This window comes from Sparus aurata, chromosome 1 (assembly GCF_900880675.1).
Source record: "Sparus aurata chromosome 1, fSpaAur1.1, whole genome shotgun sequence".
NCBI classification, from domain to species: Eukaryota; Metazoa; Chordata; class Actinopteri; order Spariformes; family Sparidae; genus Sparus; species Sparus aurata.
Genome location: NC_044187.1, coordinates 36,339,746 through 36,362,077, shown reverse-complemented (window position 1 = coordinate 36,362,077; position 22,332 = coordinate 36,339,746). Strand labels below are relative to the sequence as shown.

Below are 22,332 nucleotides of genomic sequence, written 5' to 3'. Positions count from 1 at the left end.
AGATCATGTCTTGTAATTTTATTATTTTTTTTTGGGGGCGGGGGGGGGGGGGGGCTTTTCATCACTGCTAGATAATAATACATGTATGAATTACATCAAAGACTAGACACATCTGTAGTAAAGAGGAAAACGTTTATTTACAGCAAAATGAAAATCTACATTACACAGTCTAAAAACTCTACATTTGCTTTAAAAAAATGCATAATGATTTTGATGTGGATATCAATTATTTTTCATTCAACATTCAGAATTTAATCAATTTACTAAGATTCATGGGGAATCTAATTCACCAACAGGACAAGAAGCGACAAGATTGGTTATAATTTAAAGATGGTGTAATTTTCGTATGCTGCAAAATGAGTGAGTGAGCTCCAGCACAGATGCAGCAGTGTGGGTAAGACATTTGCATATAAATAGCTACTGAGAAAGTTTCGTCAAAGGAGCACAGCAGTCCTTCATTGTTTTTGTTCTGAACAGTTTAAGTATTAAATATCTTTAACTAACCATGACTGTCAGTGGCCAAACGCAAAGAAATGAGATGATAAAATCAGAAGTCTATATGGCCTAAACCAGTCAGGTTCACGTTTGTTTTTACCACTGCATCAATACATCAGCCTAAATAAAAAACCGGTGCAAAGCTCTTATTTTGTTTTTGTTTCCTTGAATACAGATGCAATCATTCTATAAGTGTTTCATCCAGTCATAGATGAGAACAATTAGTTGGCGAGCTGGCATGAAACCTTAAGTTTGACCAAAATCTTTGAAGGCGGACATATCACGTATACAGTATATCCTTACAGCTTCTCTGACGTATTAAGGCTATTAGCTAGCATGACAATGAAATCTGTATTATCATTTCAATAAAAAGAAGGGGAACCATGCAGGCCTACTCATGATACACATGGTAGCAAAATACCTTATGTGGAGGCAAAGGAAGAAAACCAAAGCAAATAAAAAGGGGGCATCATCATCTGTCACTACACATTAGGTGGTTTCTAATTCACCTGAACACAACAGCTGAACGGAAAGCTGTCTGACGTTTTAGAACACTCAAGAAAATGTAAAATGTGACATCACTTCCAGATTTTACAGACATCATTAAACATTGCATTCTTTATTCATCCCTGAATAATGTGCGTATAGATACATAACCTTTTGCTTGACAATAATAAAGTGGTATTACCTAAAAAAATACAAATCAGACCATCCGTCAGGTACATAAATGCTTGTTCGACAGCCTTTGTTTCTGCCACCACAGTGATTTCCTTAGTGTCCCATCAACAGTGTGTGTGTAAACATCATCTCCACATCCCCTTTAATGTCTGCAACAAACATGTTTCCAACTTAGCTTGTTGCTAAATAGTAATCTCAAGCCTCGTGCTCAAGACAGGAAGGCAATCTGAGGAGAAACCTGATCATTCCTGCTAGAAAAAGTTCCTAAAGTTTGCTTTGAAATCATGTATTAGACTGGTTATTTTAACCTTTAATGTAGCACAATCTAAAACTCTTAACTGAGATATGATTTCATAAAAATACGCCGTTTCATCATTCCTTCAACAAGACTGATATTAAAAATGTGCTCCATCTCCTTTATTAGAAAGGCATTCTATTTCATCATCAATTATAAATGATATGGTTCCTATTTCGTATTTAACCAAATTAAATAGTCATCATTGTGTTTAAGAGGTAAAAAAATGCTATCTGTTCTTAAGTGCAAATGTCTGAGTGAGAGAACAGCTGAGCAGCAAATAACTGTATCATCAATCACTTGGATTTAAAAGCATCGAATTCTACAGGCACTGATTCTTATAAAAACAATTCAATCACAAAAAGAAGGTTGGACAGAGCTACTCACTTTAGTGGTTTTGAGGTCATGATGCAATACACCATCTGAAAATCTCCTTCATAATTCTCCTTCCAAATGACTACAATAGTGTGAAAGTCTGACATAAAGAGTAGGAGGAAGTTGCAGAGCAGAGCTGCATACTGAGGAACAGAGTCCAGAACCAGAAATGCTTCTTACACCCTCCAACAGTTCTCAAAGGATGAGGGCAAGGCAGCACAGACTCTGTCTCTGCCGTTGGTGTGTGTGTGCTCATGTCCACATGCACATCAGTGCATATGTATGCAGGTTTCTCCTAGAACCCAGTGGAGTGTACGCTGGGGATGGGGTAGAACTTGGAGATGCGGCTCTGGGTGGAGGGGTTAAGGCACTCTGACTCTCCACTCATCTTGAAAAACACCTCCTGTTCCTGCAGCTTCCTGGCAAACTCTTCCTCCAGGGCCTGATGATACACACAAAAACATGTTGGTGTCGTATAAATATTGGTGAGGCATTATGCTGCAACATTTTAAGTGTTTTAATCTGGTTACTTGTATACACTGGTACTGGTAAGTGGATCAAACAACATCTCTACTAGCCTTCACCTGGTACAAAGTATTCGCAGGCATTAGTGACAATGAATATATGAGGACTCCTAAACACTTCCCCCTTATTCTGTTTCACTCTGAACAAGTCATTGGTCTATGTACATGTCTAGGTTGACAGACAAATGTGAAGCTTAATATTGTGATAAATAGTCAGACATCGATGGCAGACAACAGAGAAAACAAGACAAAGAGACTACAACCACGCTGGCTCTGTGAGGCTGAACATCTGTGCTAGGAGCTACATGACATCAGCATTCTCACATGCTAATTAGCATGGAACACAGAGCAAAGCTAAGGCTGATGGGAATAACAGTTCTGTAGATATTTGGTCATAAAAGTGTTACAGGACAAAACATTGACCTGATGACAGTGAAGTGAGAGTAATGAATAGTTGGAGGATGATGAAGTTAGTCACAAGTTATGGTTGGTTGGCTGGACAACACACCGTTTTTAAAAAAAAGTATAACTCAGCTATCTCCTACCGAATGCACTCCCACTGGTCATAATTTGTGATGGGATGATAAACAATATAAACTCCATATTGTGTCATCATAAAAATACAAAACACACTTTGGTATAAGCCTGAAGAGCAGTCATACAAAACATTACTTCACATGCAATCAGGTACAGCAATCAGGTACCTTCTTCCGGGGTCGTAGTTTCTCCCTCCACTCCTTCAGCTCCATGCTGTGCTCCTCATCTAACTCCTTCAGCTTCTGGGTCTCATGTTCAATCAGCAGGTGGCACTTCTCATTCTGAAACACACACAGGCACTTAGAGCATGAAAAGTGAAGGGTTGTACATGTTACTGTGGCAAAGGCTTTTTTGGGAGGCTGGAATGGTAAAGAAAAGCAAGACTACTTTTACATAATAATGGTTCATAAAATAGGTTCAAAGTTGTAGTCTGTAACTATTTTTTGTCATATTTGCTAAAATTGTAATTATGATCAGACAGCAGAATAAGATACAGGTCAGCTGTGTAAAAATCCACTGTCTTTGGCTCCACCCAGTGGCACTAATTTGATTTGCAAGAATACACCGCTCCCAGATCAACACAACCAATCAGAGCCAAGGGGAGTGTGTGAGAAGTGTCAATCACTCTCGTGCATGCTGCTGGCAGCCCCCTCCCTCACGCAGCGTGTACTAGGGCAGTGCCCCTCCCCCGTGCAGGAGCAGTGTCTGCTCTTACCTGATCAGATACATTCAAGCTCAAACTGTAAACAATGGAGGAGAGCAGACAACAACAACTGAGCTGAAGAATGCCCCACCTTTGCATTCATTTCAGAGGTGCAGGGAGCTGTGGGATTTGTATGGACTCTAGAGCGACACAGAGTTAGCTGCTTTTCTGCTGGACAAGTAAGGACCCCTGCTTGATATATGTTTCATTCTATGTTTTAACCACAGGGCTATGGTGGCGGTGGTTACAGTAATACTCGCAATGGCGGATATCACCTTACGATGTATCAGCCGAGCTAAGGTCGGTAAATGTAGCTTGTTAGCTTTTATGCTTACTCCAGTGTTTAGCTGCGTCTTTATGGCTACTGGTTAGCAAAAGTGTCTTTCAAGTGACCAGGCAGTTATAACGTCCTCTGTGGGAGGGGCTTTGAAGGCAGGGCTGCAGTGCAGCAGAGAGGAAGAAGGAGGGACCTGGGAGCTGAGTCCACTTTTTCTCAGAGCTCCAGACTGCAGCTTTAAATGTGTGGATTATTCATCAAAGTCACGTTTAGTGTTTTAGTTTAACATCTACCTGTAGCTGCTGAAGCTCTCGAATGTTGGCGTCACACTGCAGCTGCAAGTCTCTCATCTGGTTTTCATGTTTCTGATGCTGGTGAAGCCTCTCGTTCTTCTGTCTTTTCTCTTCCTGTGCTGCAAACTGGAAAACAGACACGTCATTAGGCTTCACATTTAGGTACTCTTCTAATAAATTTGGTTCCATCAAATATATGACACAAGGACAAATGTTGGTTTAATGTCTAGCACAGTTCAGTCCATATTTTCATCACCTGTTTGACCTTCTCCCTCTCCTGCTCAGGAGTGATGGCTGCTCCAGTGATGCGAAGGCTCTTCTTGAACATGGCCATGCGTGTCTTGGCCTCGCTGCGCTGAATCTTGGGCAATCTGGTTCTCTCCTGTGTCTGCTTGTTCTTCATCTCCTCGATCAGACGTTGGTTGTAGCGCTGCATCTGCTCCATTTCCTGTACATGACACACGGCATCAGGCAAAGCTTCCAGAGCACTTTTTTTTTTTTTAAATGCTGAACACATATCTTGAAGCTATTTTTGACGGTAAAATAACAAATGAGTGTAATCCTGAAGTTGGAAGAATTACAAAAGAAGTTTAAGTGTGTAAAAGAACTACAAGAAAGCTCTTTCCCTCATCTAGCCCATACCTTCTCATGTCTCTTCAGCAGCTGGTGTCTCTGCATGAAGTACTGGTCTTTGAGCTGCTGTTTGAACAGCTGGTGTTTCTCCTGCAGATGGCGCTCTTCCAGCTCCCACATGGCGGCCTCTCGTGCTGTTCATCGGCACACAAGTGACAACAGACAAAGGTGAACAATTACACAGAAGAACCATTAGCAGGCTAAATGGAGGGGAATATCTCCTCAAACACAAGATGGAGCAGAAGACACAAAGACAGTTGTGAGCTGAGGTCATCTCATTAGCAGGAAATAGCTGAATGCTTGAGGTACTTATGTCAACCAACACAGACTTTGCTAATGAGGTTTCAGCTTTGAAGCTTTGAATTATCTGACTACATCTATTCCCAGTGAAAACATTTTACAAGCACCTAAAGCACAGCTACAACCTCCCGTGACTTGGTTCAGTGAGCATTTCTGAGAAGCGTTATTTGTGCAGCTCCTGGCACATTAAGCATGGGATTAAGTCCCACAGCTAACAGCCTGCTGCTCATTGCATTTTTCAGAGGGGCTACAGTCAGTGGTCTGAGAGAATTCACTCTTCAAAGGGAGTTCACTGCTGATCTTAGTCACTACACAGGGGATGTTTTTTGTTTTGTATTAAACTAAAAAAACTGCCTTTAGTAAGAAATTAGTAGGGTTTACTGTCTCTTTAGCTAAATCCTCCCCTATCATAACCAGTTGGTAGCTAACTTAGTCTGCTGTTTAGTGCCAGGCAGGTGGTATACAGTAATTTCATCAAAGTTGCTTAAAACAAGGTTGATGACAGCTGGGCTGTAAACTTTTAACAATGAGCTAACGGAGGCTAAAGTGCTCTATAGAGCTGAGAGGATCTGCAGAGGCTGAAGCTACACAAGGAGAATAAAGTAGCAGGAATTTAACAAATAAATCCAGACCATTCATTCAAATTAGCTTAAGTACATGCTAATTATTTGTACATAAAAACTAAAACGTTAATTGTTATTCATTGAATATCATATTTTTGATAATCCGGGTTTTACCACGGAGAAGCTGTTGCTTGTGGTTGAGGCAGTCCCTCTCGATAGTGGCCAGTTCATGTTTATGCTGCTGGATAATCTTCTTCAGAGCGCTGTCCAGATCCTGCTGCTGCTTCTGAAGAAACTCTTGTTCCTGGATGAAGGGTGACGCAGATTATAAATGACATGAGAACAGCAGGTCAAGGTGTTATACAGAAATATACAATACCTTAATAATTTGAGAAAGGCAGAATGAGAGATTCATTGATTTAACATAATCAAGGGCACATCAATTTCTCCTCTAACAACCACGTGTGGCTGTGGCTCAGGGGTAGAGCAGGTGTCTTGTTATCAGAAGGTCACTGGTATGATTCCTCTGGTCTGCATGTCAAAGTGTCCTTGGGCAAGATAATGAACCCCAAACTGCTCCTGATGTGCTGGTCAGCACCTTGCATGGCAGCCACCGCCATCATAGCATGAATGTATGTATGAATTACTGTATGTTACTCTGGACAAAAGCATCTGCTACATGTCCTAAAATATAACAAACACCTTTATAAATAAATTAAGCCAGATAGATGTTACGAGGCCAACTGAGTGCGACTGTGTTTGCTGGCATTCAGGCTTTGTGCTAATTTAACTTCAGGTTAAGCCCGGCTTTTACTGATGAACCAGACAGTTACAAATGGCAGCAAAGACTGTTTCACCTGCTCATTAGTCACATTAATCTGGCCTACTTGGCTCACCTAACACAGAAGCTGCCATTTTATATGTTGATGCAGTGCTCACTGAAACACAGTAAACATTTTTAAACTTTCTATCATCTCATGTCTCTAAATGTCTACAAATGACCCCACCACACCCCAGATTCTTTTTGTGAGCACTTTCATCCTGTATGGGAGTGTTGCACAACTACAAGGACTGAATCATAACATGAGTCACTCCCTGTGGATCACAGTATATTACCCTCCTATACATTGCACAAACCTGTGGTCCTCATACTTTTCCTCTCATGCCACCCTTCCTCTTGTGATTTCTTGCCCCTCACTGCGCAATTTTATTTTCATCAATCATCAACAATGATAGGATTAGCCACAAAAAAAAATAAAGTAGGAGGTCTACATGATATTTATGTTTGTTAATTTCCCTTCATAATTATTATCCAAGAGGATTGAGGTGGCTTTATTCACCGTCAGGGGGGTCCTGCCCCTCAGTTGGAGAACTATTGCACAGATTTAGCCCCAGTGCAGCTAAACAGTGGTTATGCAAACACTTTTAAGATAGATGAGAGAGGGGTGTGTGTGTGCCTAAGTTTCAAAACAAGCTATTATAAATATCCCTATATAGCTATCCCATCCTCCTGTGTATCTGTGGGTACTGGAAGTTAAAAGGAAATGAAATGTGATGTGCTGCACATGCTAACCTCTTTCTTGCGGTTTTTCAGCATGTTCTGGTACTTAGAGAGTTCTTTGTCCTGCTCTGCTTTAATGCGTTTGGCTTCATCCCTTAGCCGGTTGGTGTGCTCTTGCTCCAGCCTCTCGATGGTCTGCTTCTGCTGCCGCTCCAAGTTCTCCACCTCCTGGTCGTATTGACGCTTCTTACTCTGGAGAACACACAGGGTCACATCATATCAAGTTTCGATGTGACAGACGTTTTGTAGATGTCAAATAATCAAAGTCTAAGACTGAATTTTTGTCCCTACACTGTCAAGTGAAGGAGGAAATATGCACAACTTCTGCCAAGCTGCATTAGTTACGATAAACAGGTGCACTAACAGTTCACTACACAGAAAATGAATGGCACAGCTGCTTGTGGATGTCAGACTAATGACAAGTGCAGATAATAATGTCAACCTTCACACAGTAACATGACAAATTTGCTATTCACTGACTGCCTGCACCCAACGCTAACTATAATGATAAGATTTTTAAGAACCACAAGATCTGTATCTTTGTGCAGTGGCAGATGAGTCATTATCTTTTGCACTTCCCAACATCTGGACGGTTTTATGCTTGTAGAGGGTAAAAACAAACCTTGACTAAGTTCTCCATCAGCCAGGGGTGATACTCACATAACATATTACAGATATGAATTCACTTTCCTCCAACCCTTCTCTATTTATCTTCAAATCCCTTATGTATAATTGTTCCCGCAAACCTTTAAGAGCTTAAATAAAATTAATTACTGAGGTCACTGATTACTACAAGTTGTCAAGCTAAAACATCATGCAACACGCATATGATTTTCCAGGTCCAAGCAATAGGAAATAGTGACTAACAGAGGAAATTAATGACGAATGCATGTACAGTAGTCAATGATGGGAGACAAACCATTTTTCTCATTTCATTTGAATTATGCCATGAAATACACATATATTGTTTGGCCATTCCAAGATTATTTTGGAAGTCAAACACATTTACAGTTTGTCGTTAAGATACTAAAATCACATTTCTTTTTGTGTAAAAAGGACTCAGGGACCTATATCATATCGCTCAATGTATATCACTGACATTTACATGGAGGAGAGTCATCAGTTCTACATGTTTTCAGTTATTGGCTTCAGTGAGTGTTAAACGAGAAGATGTCACTTACGTAACTGTTGGCTGTGTAATCTTTCTAATCATGTACTTTCACAGCGTCATACTTGATTAGTTTTATGACAAACTGGGAAGAGAGACGGGCGTTATCGCCGTCAACGGGGGGAGGGGCGTCCGTCAGTCCCTTTTTTTACGAGAAGACTGCGGCAGCCCACAAACACCCGCTATAAAGCAGCTAACATTGAAAATGAGTATAGTGGCGCTGAGCTAGCAGTATAGCGGCGCAGCGCCGCTGTTTCACCGTCTGGGGAGAACCTTGGTAAGTGTATGTGTAATGTGTAGCGTAATGTTGGGGTTGGGAGGTAGGGTTAGGGTTGCTTTGGGAATGGCTCTTTCAAATATAAATATTAATCTGTTTACACTTCCGAAGCCAATGTAACAGCTGGTTCTGCCTAAGCCACATTTTCCCACATTTAGGACATTTATTTTAACAGGTTTTAACAATAGGGATGTTCACATCTAAAAAGACAAATTCTACATCTTAAAATTGTAGTTACATGTAAAAATGTGGTAAAATGTGTCATTTACATGTGACAAAGCAAACACCAGATAAGAGCAAATTGCCAGATTTCGTGTCATGTTTTGTATGCCTAAAAAAACCCAGAATGTATGTAATTCACTTGTGAAAATGTATATGTGACATTTGGAATTTTTTTATTTATATGTGAAATAAGCCAATCATTTCTGAAAATGCCCATTTCACATATTCAGTTCAAAAGGTAAAAATGTGTGCCAATGAAAAATTCACATGTGAAAACTTGCATCTATGTGTGAAAAAAGCCGATCACTTGAAATTGACACTCCGGTTTTAAAACAGCAATCTCAATCATACAGACCAAACAATATATAGATGGCTCACAATTAAAAAAAAAAACCACTGATTATCTGGTCTCTCAGTCAAGGTTAAGTTCTCAAAGTGCACCAGATTGATGCATTTAACTTTAAAATGTGCAACATTTTCTTAGACGGTCCAAGATCTACCCACCGTAGTCTCACAAAATCCTGTAGGAAACACTCAGTGATTTGAAAACAAAGTTAGTCTCAGCCTTGACATTTCTGACTCACTGTGGTCTCCTGTTCAAAACGCCGGTAGATCTGCTCTTTCTGCTGTTGCAGTTTGTTGCTGAGCTGCTGTTGGGCCCTCTGCTCCTCTTTCTGCAGTAGACGCAGCTCCCTCAGCTCCTGGCGCCTAAAAACGTGGGGGAAGAGATGAGACAGACAATTATGTCTTTTATGTGTCTTTATTCATACATGAACACAGGCAGGTTGTACTGCGGGGTTCCTGGTAAATGTATTTGCATAAAACTGATGCCCAGGGTAAATGTAAATGAAGGCAAGTAAATACCTCAAGAATCTCATCTCCTCGTTCTTGGTATCATTGTCAGTGACGATCTTTGACGTAGTCACACTCACTTCCACTCCATCCACCATGAATTTACGAGTCTTTTTCAGCGTCTTCTTCTGACGTTTGGTGTCCTGGGAAAAGAAGAAGCAAGAATTTATAGATGTATCTGCAGCTATGTTAGGCTATAATAGAGTTTCTAAAATTTGAATGTGTGGGCTGTGTGAGTCACCTGTATAGAAACAGATCCAGGCTCTTTTGTTTTGGACAGAAAGCTTGAGATAGACAGATTGAGGTCTACACTGCTGTTATCTGCAGCTGAGCCACTCCCAGAGTCGGAGTCTCTCTCTTTGTCATCCTTTGCTCTGTCTGGAACCGTCTTCTCATCTTCTATATCAATTTTATCCTTTTCTGTGGGTTTCTCTCCATTCTCTTCCTTTGGAACAATTTTATCTTGTTCTGGTAGTGTCAATGTCACCTTTAGATGTTTGTACTGGTCCTCCACTTCCTCCGCTGGTGTGTTTGATTCCTCCACAACGGCCACATTTTTCTCCGAAGGAACCTCAGTGACTGAAATCTCTGTCCTGGCCTCTGTATTGGCAGGAACATCAGCTGTGTCCACTTCTTTTTCATCATCAACAGCAATCTCCAGTTGCTGCATTTCCTTAGCAGGTACCTCTGGTGAAGCCTCTGCTTCTGAGGAGGCAACATCGTCTCCTCCTTCTGGAAACTTTTCCTCTTCTGGTTTCTGTTCTTCCACTCCATCATCAACTGGTGTGTTTGAGGTCTCCTCTTTGAGCTCCCTAACTACAGGGGCAGTGGGCTCCTCCACAAAGCTAGTGCTCACCACATTGTTGGCCACAGGGAGCTCTGCAGGTGTGGGTTTGGGCACGGGCAGAATAGGCTCGACCTTCTCTGGGACTGATTCCAAGATGGAGGGAGAGAGGGGGATCTTCTCATCCTCTGAGCTGGCAACGCTGACATCAGAGGGAGCTCGTTTGTGGCCCTGAAGATGAAGAAGAAGTGACAGTAAAAGAAGTTAATAATGTTGGTTTCTACAAAATCAGATTAAACAGTAAACAAATTAATTCTTAGTCCACTTTATCCCTTTTTCAAGGGGTCGTGGGATTTGTTGCCAATCCCAGCTGTCTGCGGGCGAAGGCAGGGTACTCCCTGGACAAGTTGCCAGCTCATGGCAGGGCCCTCAGGAGCAATTTGGGGTTCAGTATCTTGATCAAGGACACTTCGACATGTAGCTCAGCTTAGCCCGGGGGAGCCAGGATTTGAACCAGTGGACCTTCCGGTCACTGGCCGACCTGCTGAGCTACAGCCGACCCCTTAATTGTTAGTATTAGCTCTAATTTTTATATATAAAATACTTTCCAGTAAGTATTAATTACTCAATTACTGGATCATGAAGTCAGTATTGCTGCACTTAGGGCTGCACATTTAATCCAAACATTATGGAAATCCCATCTTGGCCAAATGCAATATACAAATTGCAGAAGTTGCCATTTTTTGATAAAGGTCAAATGTGTGACCAAACAGCATTGTAATGAAGCACTGTAGTGCTGCAGAGATGTCCTGGCCTACAAATGGTGTTATCCACTTAAAACAAAAACATACAGACCCGAACAAATGTCACATTATCAGGATTTGAATTGTTCACTTTTAAATGATCATTCCCACCAATCGTGAATCATATGTCAGTTCTAATATCTGTCAAAATAATCGCAATATGATTTTTTCATCATCCATTAATCTGATGACTTTCTCAACTAATTGATCGTTAATCATCAAATCAAAATTTTTCAGAGCCTAGGGAGACGTATTCAAATTGCTTGATTTGGTACAGCCAACAGTCTAAACAATTAATGAGGAAGATTGTTGCTAATGAATTAAATTAGAATTGTCAACTGATTAGTCATTAATCATTTCAGCTCTATAATAAAGTTATATGTTTTTCACATAAGCCAATGTTGTCATGTTACCAGAACAGATGAATCCTTTGGTAAACTTTATGAAAACCATTTTTTGTTTACACACCAGATGTGCTTCTGTCTCTTCCTCCTCTTCCTCCTCTTTGTGCTCTTCAATTTCCTCGGTGACCTCAGCCTTCGCTTCAGCTATGAGCTCCCTCACTGGCCTGCTGTCTGAGACGCTGGACACAAATGAATGCTGAACAAAAAAAACAAAAGTAACATGATTAGAAATCAAGTTTTTGTTTATATATTAACAGCCAGTATAGAGCACATGTTAAACTCAACATTTACCTGCTGCAATACAAGCCCTTCAAGCATGAAGCAAAGACTGGGCAACTGCCTGACAACTAATCCCTCAGATTTTCAGATATATTGAGCAATTGTTTACAGTTTACACAAGACAGAGTGAAACACGCACATCCAACAAACACATATTAAACAACACTCATACTTTAAACTTTCTTTGCCGCATCCCTTTGTCACCTGTCTTGTATTTTTCAATATGCAAATAATAAATCTATCGTCAAACTTCTTTTATGCAACTGAAGACTACACACACCGCATATACATCTCAACAGCCTCACCTTCTTTGGCTTAGAAATCTGCTGCATATACTCTATGGCTGGCCCGAGAATATGCAGTTTCTTTGCTATCAAAACCTTCATCGGTGGCAGTCCGCTATTTTGGATTTTTAAGCCCATCGAGTCTTCCTCTGCACAGAACAATCCTTTAGCAGTCTATCCTGTCTGTGTGTGTGTGTGAATGTCTCCTTACTGCTTCTCTCCTGCTAAGTGGCTCTGACTTGGAGAGCACCTTAAACCCTATGGAAAAAGAAAAGCCTGTACTGCTGACGTCAGCTCAAGCGCAGAAGGATGAGTGTCTTGCCAGGACACACAGTTCAGTACCTGACAGCAAGTACGTAAACAGATGTCGTCTAGGACTGTGCTGCTAACACTCTGAATGGCAGGTGGTACATGGGTATGGGATGGGGACCGGGGATTATTATTTGATTTAAGCGGCCAGGTGCAGGGCTGGGCCAATTGATAGACAATAAAAAAGGAGTTCAGTATTTGAGTGTGAATGCTCAAGACAAAGGTACCTGTAGCAGTTGTGCTGCACTCCATCTGTTGTCCACATGCTTGTCCAGACACCGTTTTAGGAAATCATTGAATTCTGGGGACCTTACAGGTAGACAGACAGTAAGAAAGGAGAAATAAGACTCAAATATGGTCTTGTACACTTACAAAATATATTGCTCTATGTCATGGATCACTGCATATTATAAGTGCTATGAAAACATGACGGCAAACATTTACTGAGTAATCCAAATCTAAGGCATGCTCAATCAAACCAGTGACCACAAGGTATCTTCTCCCTCATTCCTGACAGGCTGATAATCAGGATCAGAATCAGAATACTTTATTAATCCCCGGGGGGAAATTGTTTTTGTTCCAGATGCTCCATGCAAAGTAGATATAGAAATATAGCATGAATAAATAGAGAGATTTCACACTGAGATTCATGCTGTGACTCACCAGCGTGACGGCTGCATCAGGGTAGGAGGATCCGACTTTGCTATTTTCAGCAGGACTCTCATCGGGTTCATCTCATGATTGGGCGGCTCAATCTGCCCCAGCTCGATCAAGGTCACCCCAAGTGACCAGATATCAGCCTTGTAGTCGTATGGACGGTCCTTGGACGTCTCACACATCACCACCTCTGGAGCCATCCTGGAAGAATCAAGTTTGTGGTTGATTATTGTGTTTTGTGCAAGAAAGGCAAACAGAATATTGAAAGTATATGTTATCATTTTGAAAAAGACATTGGACAAGAAGTGTTTTTATGTTATTTTATAGAATTTCACTCACCAGTAAGGTGTTCCAATGAAAGAGTCTCTCCTCTGTAGTGTTTTGGTGTTTTTGGCAGACACACCAAAATCAGCTGGAAGACATGTGATTTAAGTCAAACCAGAAATTAGCCATAAGAACACCACTATCATTATTTATTTTCTACATGTAGACATACAAACCCAACAAGTACAAAATGATCTATTGAGCGAAACAATTTTTATACTCATTAGTGCATGAAATTAACGAAATATAACACAGAAACCTTATGCTGTTATGACACTCTTCTCACATCTGCATGATGACATCATGCCTTGTTTGAATCATGTGTGAGTAACAGCTCATCAGTGTTCTGGCAGGGAGTGTGTAATGTCACTGGACAAAATGCTTGCTGTGTGTTATCTTCCTGAGCTTGTTTCATTCACTAGCAGTGACTCATCCCCTCTGCTACTGAATCTGCAATGGACACATGTTTATGTACACACAGAGCAGCGGCACCAAACAATTGCTGTTGTGTAGAACTGCAATCATTAATCAATTAGCTGTCAACTATCAAATTATCAAGTAATTTATTCAGCCTCTTAAATGTGAGTATTTTCTGGTTTCTTTATTCCTCCATGACGTCTATTAGTTCATCCATTATCTGTAACTGCTTATCCTTTGCAGGATGGGGGCAGGAGCCGATCCCAGCTTAAATTGGGCGAGCAGTGGGGAACACCCTGGAGTTCAACACAGGGCTGACATATAGGAACAAACCATTTATGCTTACAATCACACCTATGGACAATTAAGAGCTACCAATTAACCTCACTTTGAATTGTGGAAGGAAGCCAGAGTACCAGGAGAGAACACGAGAATTTATTGTCAGATAAATCAACAATGGTAATAATCGTTAGCTGCAGCTCTACTTCTGCTGCTAAGTCACCCATTCATGTTGCCATCTCTGCAATTGCCATGCAACAGTAACAATAACTCAGAGGGAATTCATTCTTTCGCCGATTTCACAGATCAAAGTCAGCACAATTGCCACAAAGACATTTACCTACATAGTCTATTAAAACATTTGTAAAATACATTCTGTGGCTCTGGAAGAAGCTTTCCAAAGCCTGAGAAACAATTATTCTGATGATGTCATTGTGGGTGGAAAGACAGACATGAGGCAAGACACTGCGTGAGATGAAAGGGGCACAAGCATATTAGCATTTTAACAAGAACAGGAAGTTAGCATTTAGTGTAGCCCACTTAAAAACGGTTTGAGCGACAGCAGAAGTGGAGACACACAACTCATTTAAAGGAGAACTTCGGTCGATTTAAACATGCAGCTTCATTGCTCAAGCTACCCTTGACTTGCCAGTACCGAAGACGCGAACACATTTGGTCCAGCCATTACAGAGCTCCGTGAACAGAGATTTATCGTTTACAGCTAACAGCATGGGGTCAGAACTTTGCACTGTGTTTTAAGCGTCTTAACATGCTCCACATCTCACATCAAAAGTTATGCAACATCAGCAGACACCTTAGCACACAGCACTGTAGCGTGTATGACTCAAACTGAATAAAAAAGTAGTTAAAACAGTGTGTTTGTGCAAGCAGCTACATATCAGTTTGTTGACATCCGTGTCTTCCGGTAGCTAGACCAAACTAGTCGATCCATCGAGCATGCACTTACTCCCTCTCTGGCGGAGACGGTAACATATTCCAGCATTTTCGTGTTTTTGTTCATAATGTACATGGTCCATGTTACAGCCTGTCATGAGCCATGAGCCTTACAATAGCCTGTTAAGCCTGTTGAGCGCACGCTCGACGGATATATTTGATAATAAGAAACATAAAATAAAAGTTTACACAAAGCCTTTTCAGCCTCATCTTTCAGCAAAAGCAATGGAAGCAGCTATGGACTGAGGTCACACTCATACAAACTGTTGGTATTATAGGAGACATGAGGACAGACACTGTAGCTACCCTGTCTGGAAAAATGGTGTACTTTCTGGTGTTTACTGCAGGATTTGACTTCAGCCTTACCCAGCTTGACGTCACCATCCAGCGTGAGGAGGATGTTGCCAGCCTTCAGGTCTCTGTGTATGATGTTGTTGTCGTGAAGGTAGATGAGGGCCTGCAAAGTCTGCTTACACACCACCCTGATCTGAGGCTCTGTCAGGGGTCTCTCCAGTTCTGCAGGGTCACACAAATGCATGAAATCAAAAGCAACGTAATATATGGTAGGAAGGATTAAGCTACATCATAATAATAATAATAATAATAATACATAACATTTTTATAGTGCCTTTGAGGGTACCCAAGGACACTTAACAAAGTGGAACAAACAAAACAAAGAATAGATGGATAAACAAAAAATACATATAAGATAAAGACATAGAAAAGTTGATTGATGTGGCTGGATCTAGAGCTGATAGGCCTTATTAAAAAGAACATAAGCTATGCTACAGTGTATCGGGTAATAAAGAATGTGGTATGTTGGTGGTCTACATAGGACTTTTGGTGTCTTAATTCAATTCAGATTACTGAACAGTTTCCCTTTTGATGTAACAACCTGCATGCAAAGTGGAAATGCTGACTCACCTAGCATGACTGCATCCACAGCCCCTCCTGCACAGAACTCAATGAGGATCTACCAACAACAAGGGGAAAAAGGGAACAGAGTCAAAGTGTTTTTCAACATTTGCAACACAGGTATTTGTTTATGTAAAACAGCATGCAACTAGGGTTGCAATGCTTGGTGATTTTCACAGCACCAGAGCCACCTCAGGAAATATCACAGTATACGGCGTTACAGAATTATTAGTTACTATAACCCTTAAAAGATGAAAATAAAGGTTTTATTTGGTTGAACATATGCTTTATTTTTATCTATTACTATGTACTGATGGACATGACATTTCATATAATCTTGAACTTGGTTGTTAATAAAGAATGTATGTTGAAAATCATACCGTTAAACAGTATGATAGCCACCAGTTATCACACCACAATATACCCTGAAACTGGTACTTCACATTCTACATGCATCACACACAAATCTAGTCTTTATTAAGTTTTTATGATTTAGAGATTAACATGAGCTATGCTACAATACTCATTTCACACAGAGGTGAGTGCAGACCATTCATGAGGCTATAATGCTCAGGTTGGACACAGTGACCCCTCAAATCTATTGTAGGGGTCTGGATTGTTCTCAGGTTCAGAGAGAAATGCTTGCTCCCATGTATTTAGACTGCTGAAATACGCATTATATATGTGCTAAATGAAATGGGCTCATCATCATCACTCCATCACATATAGTACAATACCTACTCACTTAGCTAAGGCAATAAGAGAATGAACCTCCACCCAACCTGTGTGAATGAAACTCTCTGAGACCTTAAAGGCATTTAGAGGCTTTCAGTATGGCTGTTGACTTAAGAGGATTGGCCCAGTTGGGGCCACATGGTGGAAAAGGTTTCACACATCTGCGAGGTAGCTAGCCAGCTATATAGCCAGATCTTAGGCCTTATTCTGTAAATAGGATTAAAGTTTCTATGGACACAGCAGCTGAGGCAGGGGTGAACATGATTATGGCATTAAGTTAGATAAAGCATCTGGAGGGGTGCTTTTATTAAGCTTGCACACAAGGCTAGCCCTATAGCATGAAGTAAACCCACTCATCAACACTGAGATTTGAGGAACATTTGGCCAAATGTCACACATAAAAGGAAGAGGAAGTAAAGCCACAATTCTGCAATCTTGCAACCATTGAGAAATTAACTGTGGCTGATATGTTGGTAAAGGCCCGAGCCTGTATATAAAATGACAAGTGGCAAAATCTTCTAAGGGTTTATTTATAAGAAAGACTCATTCCAACTGTTAACCAAGGTTCAATGCTATTCCATTATTCAGCTGGGCTTTTCAAGACTGTTCTACTTACAACAAAAAAGCCCTTACAAGACATACAATGCCTCAAGTCTCAGAGCAGTCTTGGCTATTCACCACGCACACCAGTCTAGTGTTTCTCTGTAGGCGTGCTGTTGTTTTAGTGGCACTGCTGATGTACAATGGCCCCCACAGTGGTTTTTCATAGTGGCAGCAGGCAGAGAGGAACCACAGGCCAGGGCTGTGGCTTCCTCCTCCTACTTGTTTATTTCACAGACAAATACATGGAGAATTGTACATCCACATATTTTCTAATGCCTTCATGTGGTACAGAGAGGGAGGCTGTGAGTCTGTATGATCTCACCTACTTGTTCTAAGGCTTAAAAGATGAAAACAACAATGCCACAGTCCAGAGACTGCTGCTGTGCAACTGAGATTGTAGTTTAACACTGCAATATAGAAACAAGGGGTTTACAAACAGGTGACAGTATTTAGCAGGCAGATATAAAGTAAGCCACCTCTCAACCCTCCCGTGGAATAATGCCTTTCATCTCCAGGAGGAAATGTCCTGGACACTCTCTCCTCTTTTCACAAACAGGTGCCACACAAACCAAGATAAAATCAACAGACTACCTCAGTCAGGTCGTGGCCATTGTTTAGAGGACAATGGGGAGGAAAGGGCTGAGCGTTCAATGAAAGCACTAGAATCAAATACTCAGGTAATCATGAGAGTTTCTAATGACCTCAATGGCTCTTTGGATGCTTGTATATTGACTCACATGAGCCAAAGCATAGTAATTACAATGAAGTTCTCAACCCTGAATGTACATGCCGATTCTAATTCAGCAAAATACATTTGAGTCTTTGGCATCAAGTGGAAAAACGGCCATTGCTTAAGTGATTTAAAAAATGTGGGACACCACGGACATAACAGATTTGTATTCATTTTTAATATTTTCATTTTAAGAACTAGAGCTGCAACGATTACTCGAGTAACTCAAAATAATTCGATTACAAAAAATGGTCAAAGCTAAATCTCTGCCTCGAGGCTTCATTTAATTCCCATCACCCGCGTTATGTGACCTGCTTAGCTCAGGGATCATTTTTCCACACGGACTGTTATTGCGGACACACCCCACTACGTTCAGAATTGAGTTAGCACGATGGTGGAGAGCCAAGAAGACGTCCGTAAAACACGGAGAATGTCCAAAGTTTGGGATCATTTCACATTTAAAAATTAAGATAACAAAGTGCAACGTGTCTACTGCACAGCAGAACTGGAGTACCACAACAGCACATCAACAATGATTCAACATCTGAGCCGAAAGCATTCAGTTGTTCACACCAGCTTGCCAAGCGTCGCCACAAGCTAATGTAAACATTGATGTCAGCTAATTTAACATAGCCTAGCATCGCTAGTTAGAGCGTCTGCTATTTGTGGAGGCTGTAGCCTGATGTTTGTATGACTAGATATCATGTTGAGTTGTGGAAACTAATTTGTGTTAAATTATTCGATAGCTGCAGCCCTATTAAGAATGCACACGCCAGGTGACTGAGTCAAGACACAGGACCACACACTTGGTAATCATACCAACATTTTTAGAGTGCCAATACCAGGGACTTGAGATCTCACAGAAAAGTGTGTAATGTAGGGATGGGAATCACAGATTATCTCACAATCTGATGTTATTCATGATATAACGACAGCATCACGAGGATACAGTGATTCTGAATTCTGAGTTTGTGTTGCAAGAAATAGTCAGACAAGTTTTGAAAGATACCTGAACATTTTTTTAAGTGACAAACGATAGGCACTTAAATGAGCTTATATCAAAAGTGGATGGATTATGAACCTGTATGATGATTAACCAGCTCTATATGGAGGGAGTTGTTGTTACTCATATGAACTTTGCCCTCAAATTATGATACCATGATGAAGTAGAAAAGGGATATTATACTGCAACACCTTTGCAGTAACAGCTAAATTATGTACTAAAATAAGATAAAATTGTAAGGCCCACCCTGAGCCCATAGTACCATTACTATAACAGGGCCTAAAAAGACTTTCTTCTGGGGTTTTATAGATCGGATTTACTGTGGGAGGAGATTTACTTTTACAATCACATTCGGTTTTGTTCTTGTCCAAGTTTTTGGCTGCTCAAACTGCACTGCTAAAAACATTTACTGAATACTCCATATTTTCAAGATTGGTCTAATTTCAGCAGAAAACTTTGCTAAATCAAATTGCTGTATTAGGTCCATATTTACCCCTGCTTAGCTGGTAACAAGAACAAACATGGTGACACTGTCACTCCAGAGAGTGTATCCTTCTACTCACCCAGAGTTTGCTCTCATAATAGAAAGCGTCAAGCAGTTTGACAATATTTGGGTGGTCGCAGGAGGCCAAAATGTCGATCTCCACCATGTAGTCCTCCAGCTCTTCCTCTGTCTTAGTGTCAATAACTTTGGCTGCAGCTAGAATGCCCGTCTGTTTGTTCTGGGCCTGTAGGATGAGAATGTGATTAGACTGTTGGATGGCAAAGAATTGTTTTTCACTTTACATTACACTTTACGTGGTCAAGATCAGAAAAAGTTTGTTCTCTTTTTAAAGCTCTAGATGAACACATGTTGTTTCAAAGTATTATAAAAAAGTGGTCTATGTTGGACCTGAAGTTGTCTGGACCCCTGACCTGCAACAAGCACCTTTGACAGCTAAGAGGATCTAAAAACAGCAAATAAACACCCTCCGCTTTGCTGAGAGTAAGTCAGCAGAACACGAGACATGCCTGGTTGAAGTGGAAATTTCTCCTGTTTGTTTTGGCTTCTCTGCGGGCAGGATGTGCTCGATGAAGTTGCGGCTGCGATATGGGATGCAACCACTTCCTGGTGACCTGCCCGTGTTCCGTGGTCAGCCATACATGCCATTTCAAAATAATCCTCAATAATATAAACCCCCATAATATACTTATCAGTGCTAAAGCAGTCACCTAGTATTTCACTATACATCCATACAGTGTAGCCTATCCCAATAATGAATCAGTGCCATGAGGCAGTACAACTGGTGTGGCCCACAGCCCAGACATACAAACATAACACTGCAATTTACTATTTCTAGCTCTCCTTCAGTTTGACTCTAGTGCCACTGCCAGTAGGACAAAAATAAACTGCTTCAATGATGATAAAGGACCTCTATTGGTACTTTCCCCTTTCTTGCACAGTAGGTCTAGTTACTGTTGGAATGCTTTGAAATTGGCAACCTGTGACTAAATGATTGTGCAAGAAGATTAGGCTTGATTTAAGTTTGATGCAAAGTAACGCTGACATAAAATCTTGGCTCGGGCAACTATTTTAGTGTCCAAAAATAGCATTTAGCAACAAAGAAGAAAACAGAGAATGTAAACAACAAGTTAGCCACAGATTTCCTGGTATTAGACTTGGTAGAGCCTTCTTGTGTGATACAATTTACTGTCACTCATGCAAATAAGGCTTCTGGCTCCACTTATGCATTAGGGTCAAGCCAAACAATGGCACTATTAAATTGATGACAAGAGGGTAGTTTGAGATTAGGTCAGCTAATCTGAAAATGTTAAAGGGGGAATCATTTGGCTGGTTTTAATAAGATTCTAAAACAGCTGAAGAGCAGATATGATACAAACATCACCCACCAGCATCAATGTCAAGTCTGTGACAGCTTATATCGGCATGTACATGACTCAACTTTAAAAATAAACAAAAAACAAGCATGTTGGGTACATGTGGATAGGGACCCAGCAATCCTATCGGACACCACCTCTGTCTCTCAGGCTAGTGTATTGGGCTGAAGGTGGTGGGTGGGTCAGGGCAAGACTGAAGCGTCACTGCTGGCTGGTTGTGTCAATAATAAGAGGGCTGTGGGGTACAGAGAGGCTCCCATCTGATACAAACAAGTCTGCTACAACAAAGCAACTAAAGGGTCTCTGAGGAAGGTATTACTTACCTTGAAGACTTTTCCAAAGGCTCCATCCCCCAATTCACCGATTATGTCCCATATTTCCTCTGGGTTTTCATCTCTGCGGACGTGTTCATACTGTTTCTTCTTCTTCTCAGCTCCCAATTTAAATATTTTACGGAAATTAAAAAATGACATGATGAATCCTGGGTCATTCAACCGACGTAGAAAGTTGACAATGGAAATTTCCCTGAACACTTTACTTTAGCATAAGTCTTTGGAGTTAGCATATGTGTCTCATTAGCTATAAATATCCGCTTGGTCAATAAAGCGTTTAACTGTTAGCTTTCATAACAGTTCGGATCAGAACCTAGCTTAGCCTTTGACACCGTTTGAGCCAGTCAAGAGAACAGCCATTTCGCACTTCAAAGGTCATTTTTAACCCATCAAATAAAAACTAAAGCTTAACCTCGGCGTGTCCTGGCACCTGAAATACGCCTAAACAAGATAGCATTTCAATGCAAAGTAGTACGGGAAGCTCGTTGTTGTTCCAACTCCTGACGACCCACTGGCCCGACAACCCTGTGGGGCTCTTTCTTAACAAAAAGAAAAAAAAGAGATGAGTAAGACGTCCTTCCAAATAGTTGTATTCAACAGACTAATACATTCGTAACGTCCGAACGGTTACAGCTGGTCGGCACATTAGCATTCGAAGAAAATGGTAAAAACAGTCATCTTTTCCTTGGAGTGAGACGGGTTTACTAATCTAGCGGATTTAGTGTCGCTGCGCGTTCACGAATGCGCGCGGCTGCGATTCTTTCTCTTCCAGCCCCTCGTGCTTGACACTTGGCGGGGTAATTTAGTCTTCTGCTGCCCTCCTCTGCACAGGAGACCGAACACAACTCATGTCGTGTTGTTTTAACACTTCACTACAGAAATGCCGCAG

At 41.0% G+C, this 22,332-nt stretch overlaps 1 protein-coding gene across 2 annotated transcripts; it reads right to left on the bottom strand.

The window, feature by feature from the left end:
• Window positions 1–42: 42 nt before the first annotated feature.
• On the bottom strand, window positions 43–22,180 carry LOC115584358 (serine/threonine-protein kinase 10-like). 2 transcript variants are annotated; one of them, XM_030421726.1, is made up of 18 exons: window positions 21,435–22,178; window positions 19,797–19,961; window positions 16,172–16,220; window positions 15,614–15,763; window positions 13,613–13,685; window positions 13,280–13,474; window positions 12,844–12,925; window positions 11,809–11,940; window positions 9,995–10,768; window positions 9,766–9,896; window positions 9,486–9,609; window positions 7,247–7,426; window positions 5,848–5,977; window positions 4,820–4,944; window positions 4,434–4,625; window positions 4,178–4,303; window positions 3,072–3,185; window positions 43–2,285 (listed from the first exon to the last, which is right to left on the bottom strand). In XM_030421726.1, the coding sequence occupies exons 1-18, from the start codon at window positions 21,582–21,584 to the stop codon at window positions 2,139–2,141; spliced, it is 3,039 nt and encodes a 1,012-aa protein (XP_030277586.1). In that variant the 5' UTR covers window positions 21,585–22,178; the 3' UTR covers window positions 43–2,138. The 2 variants fall into 2 exon arrangements, with proteins under 2 accessions (XP_030277586.1, XP_030277594.1); XM_030421734.1 differs by lacking the exon at window positions 43–2,285 and adding an exon at window positions 3,620–3,644 and having other exon boundaries at window positions 3,071–3,185; window positions 21,435–22,180.
• Window positions 22,181–22,332: the final 152 nt, after the last annotated feature.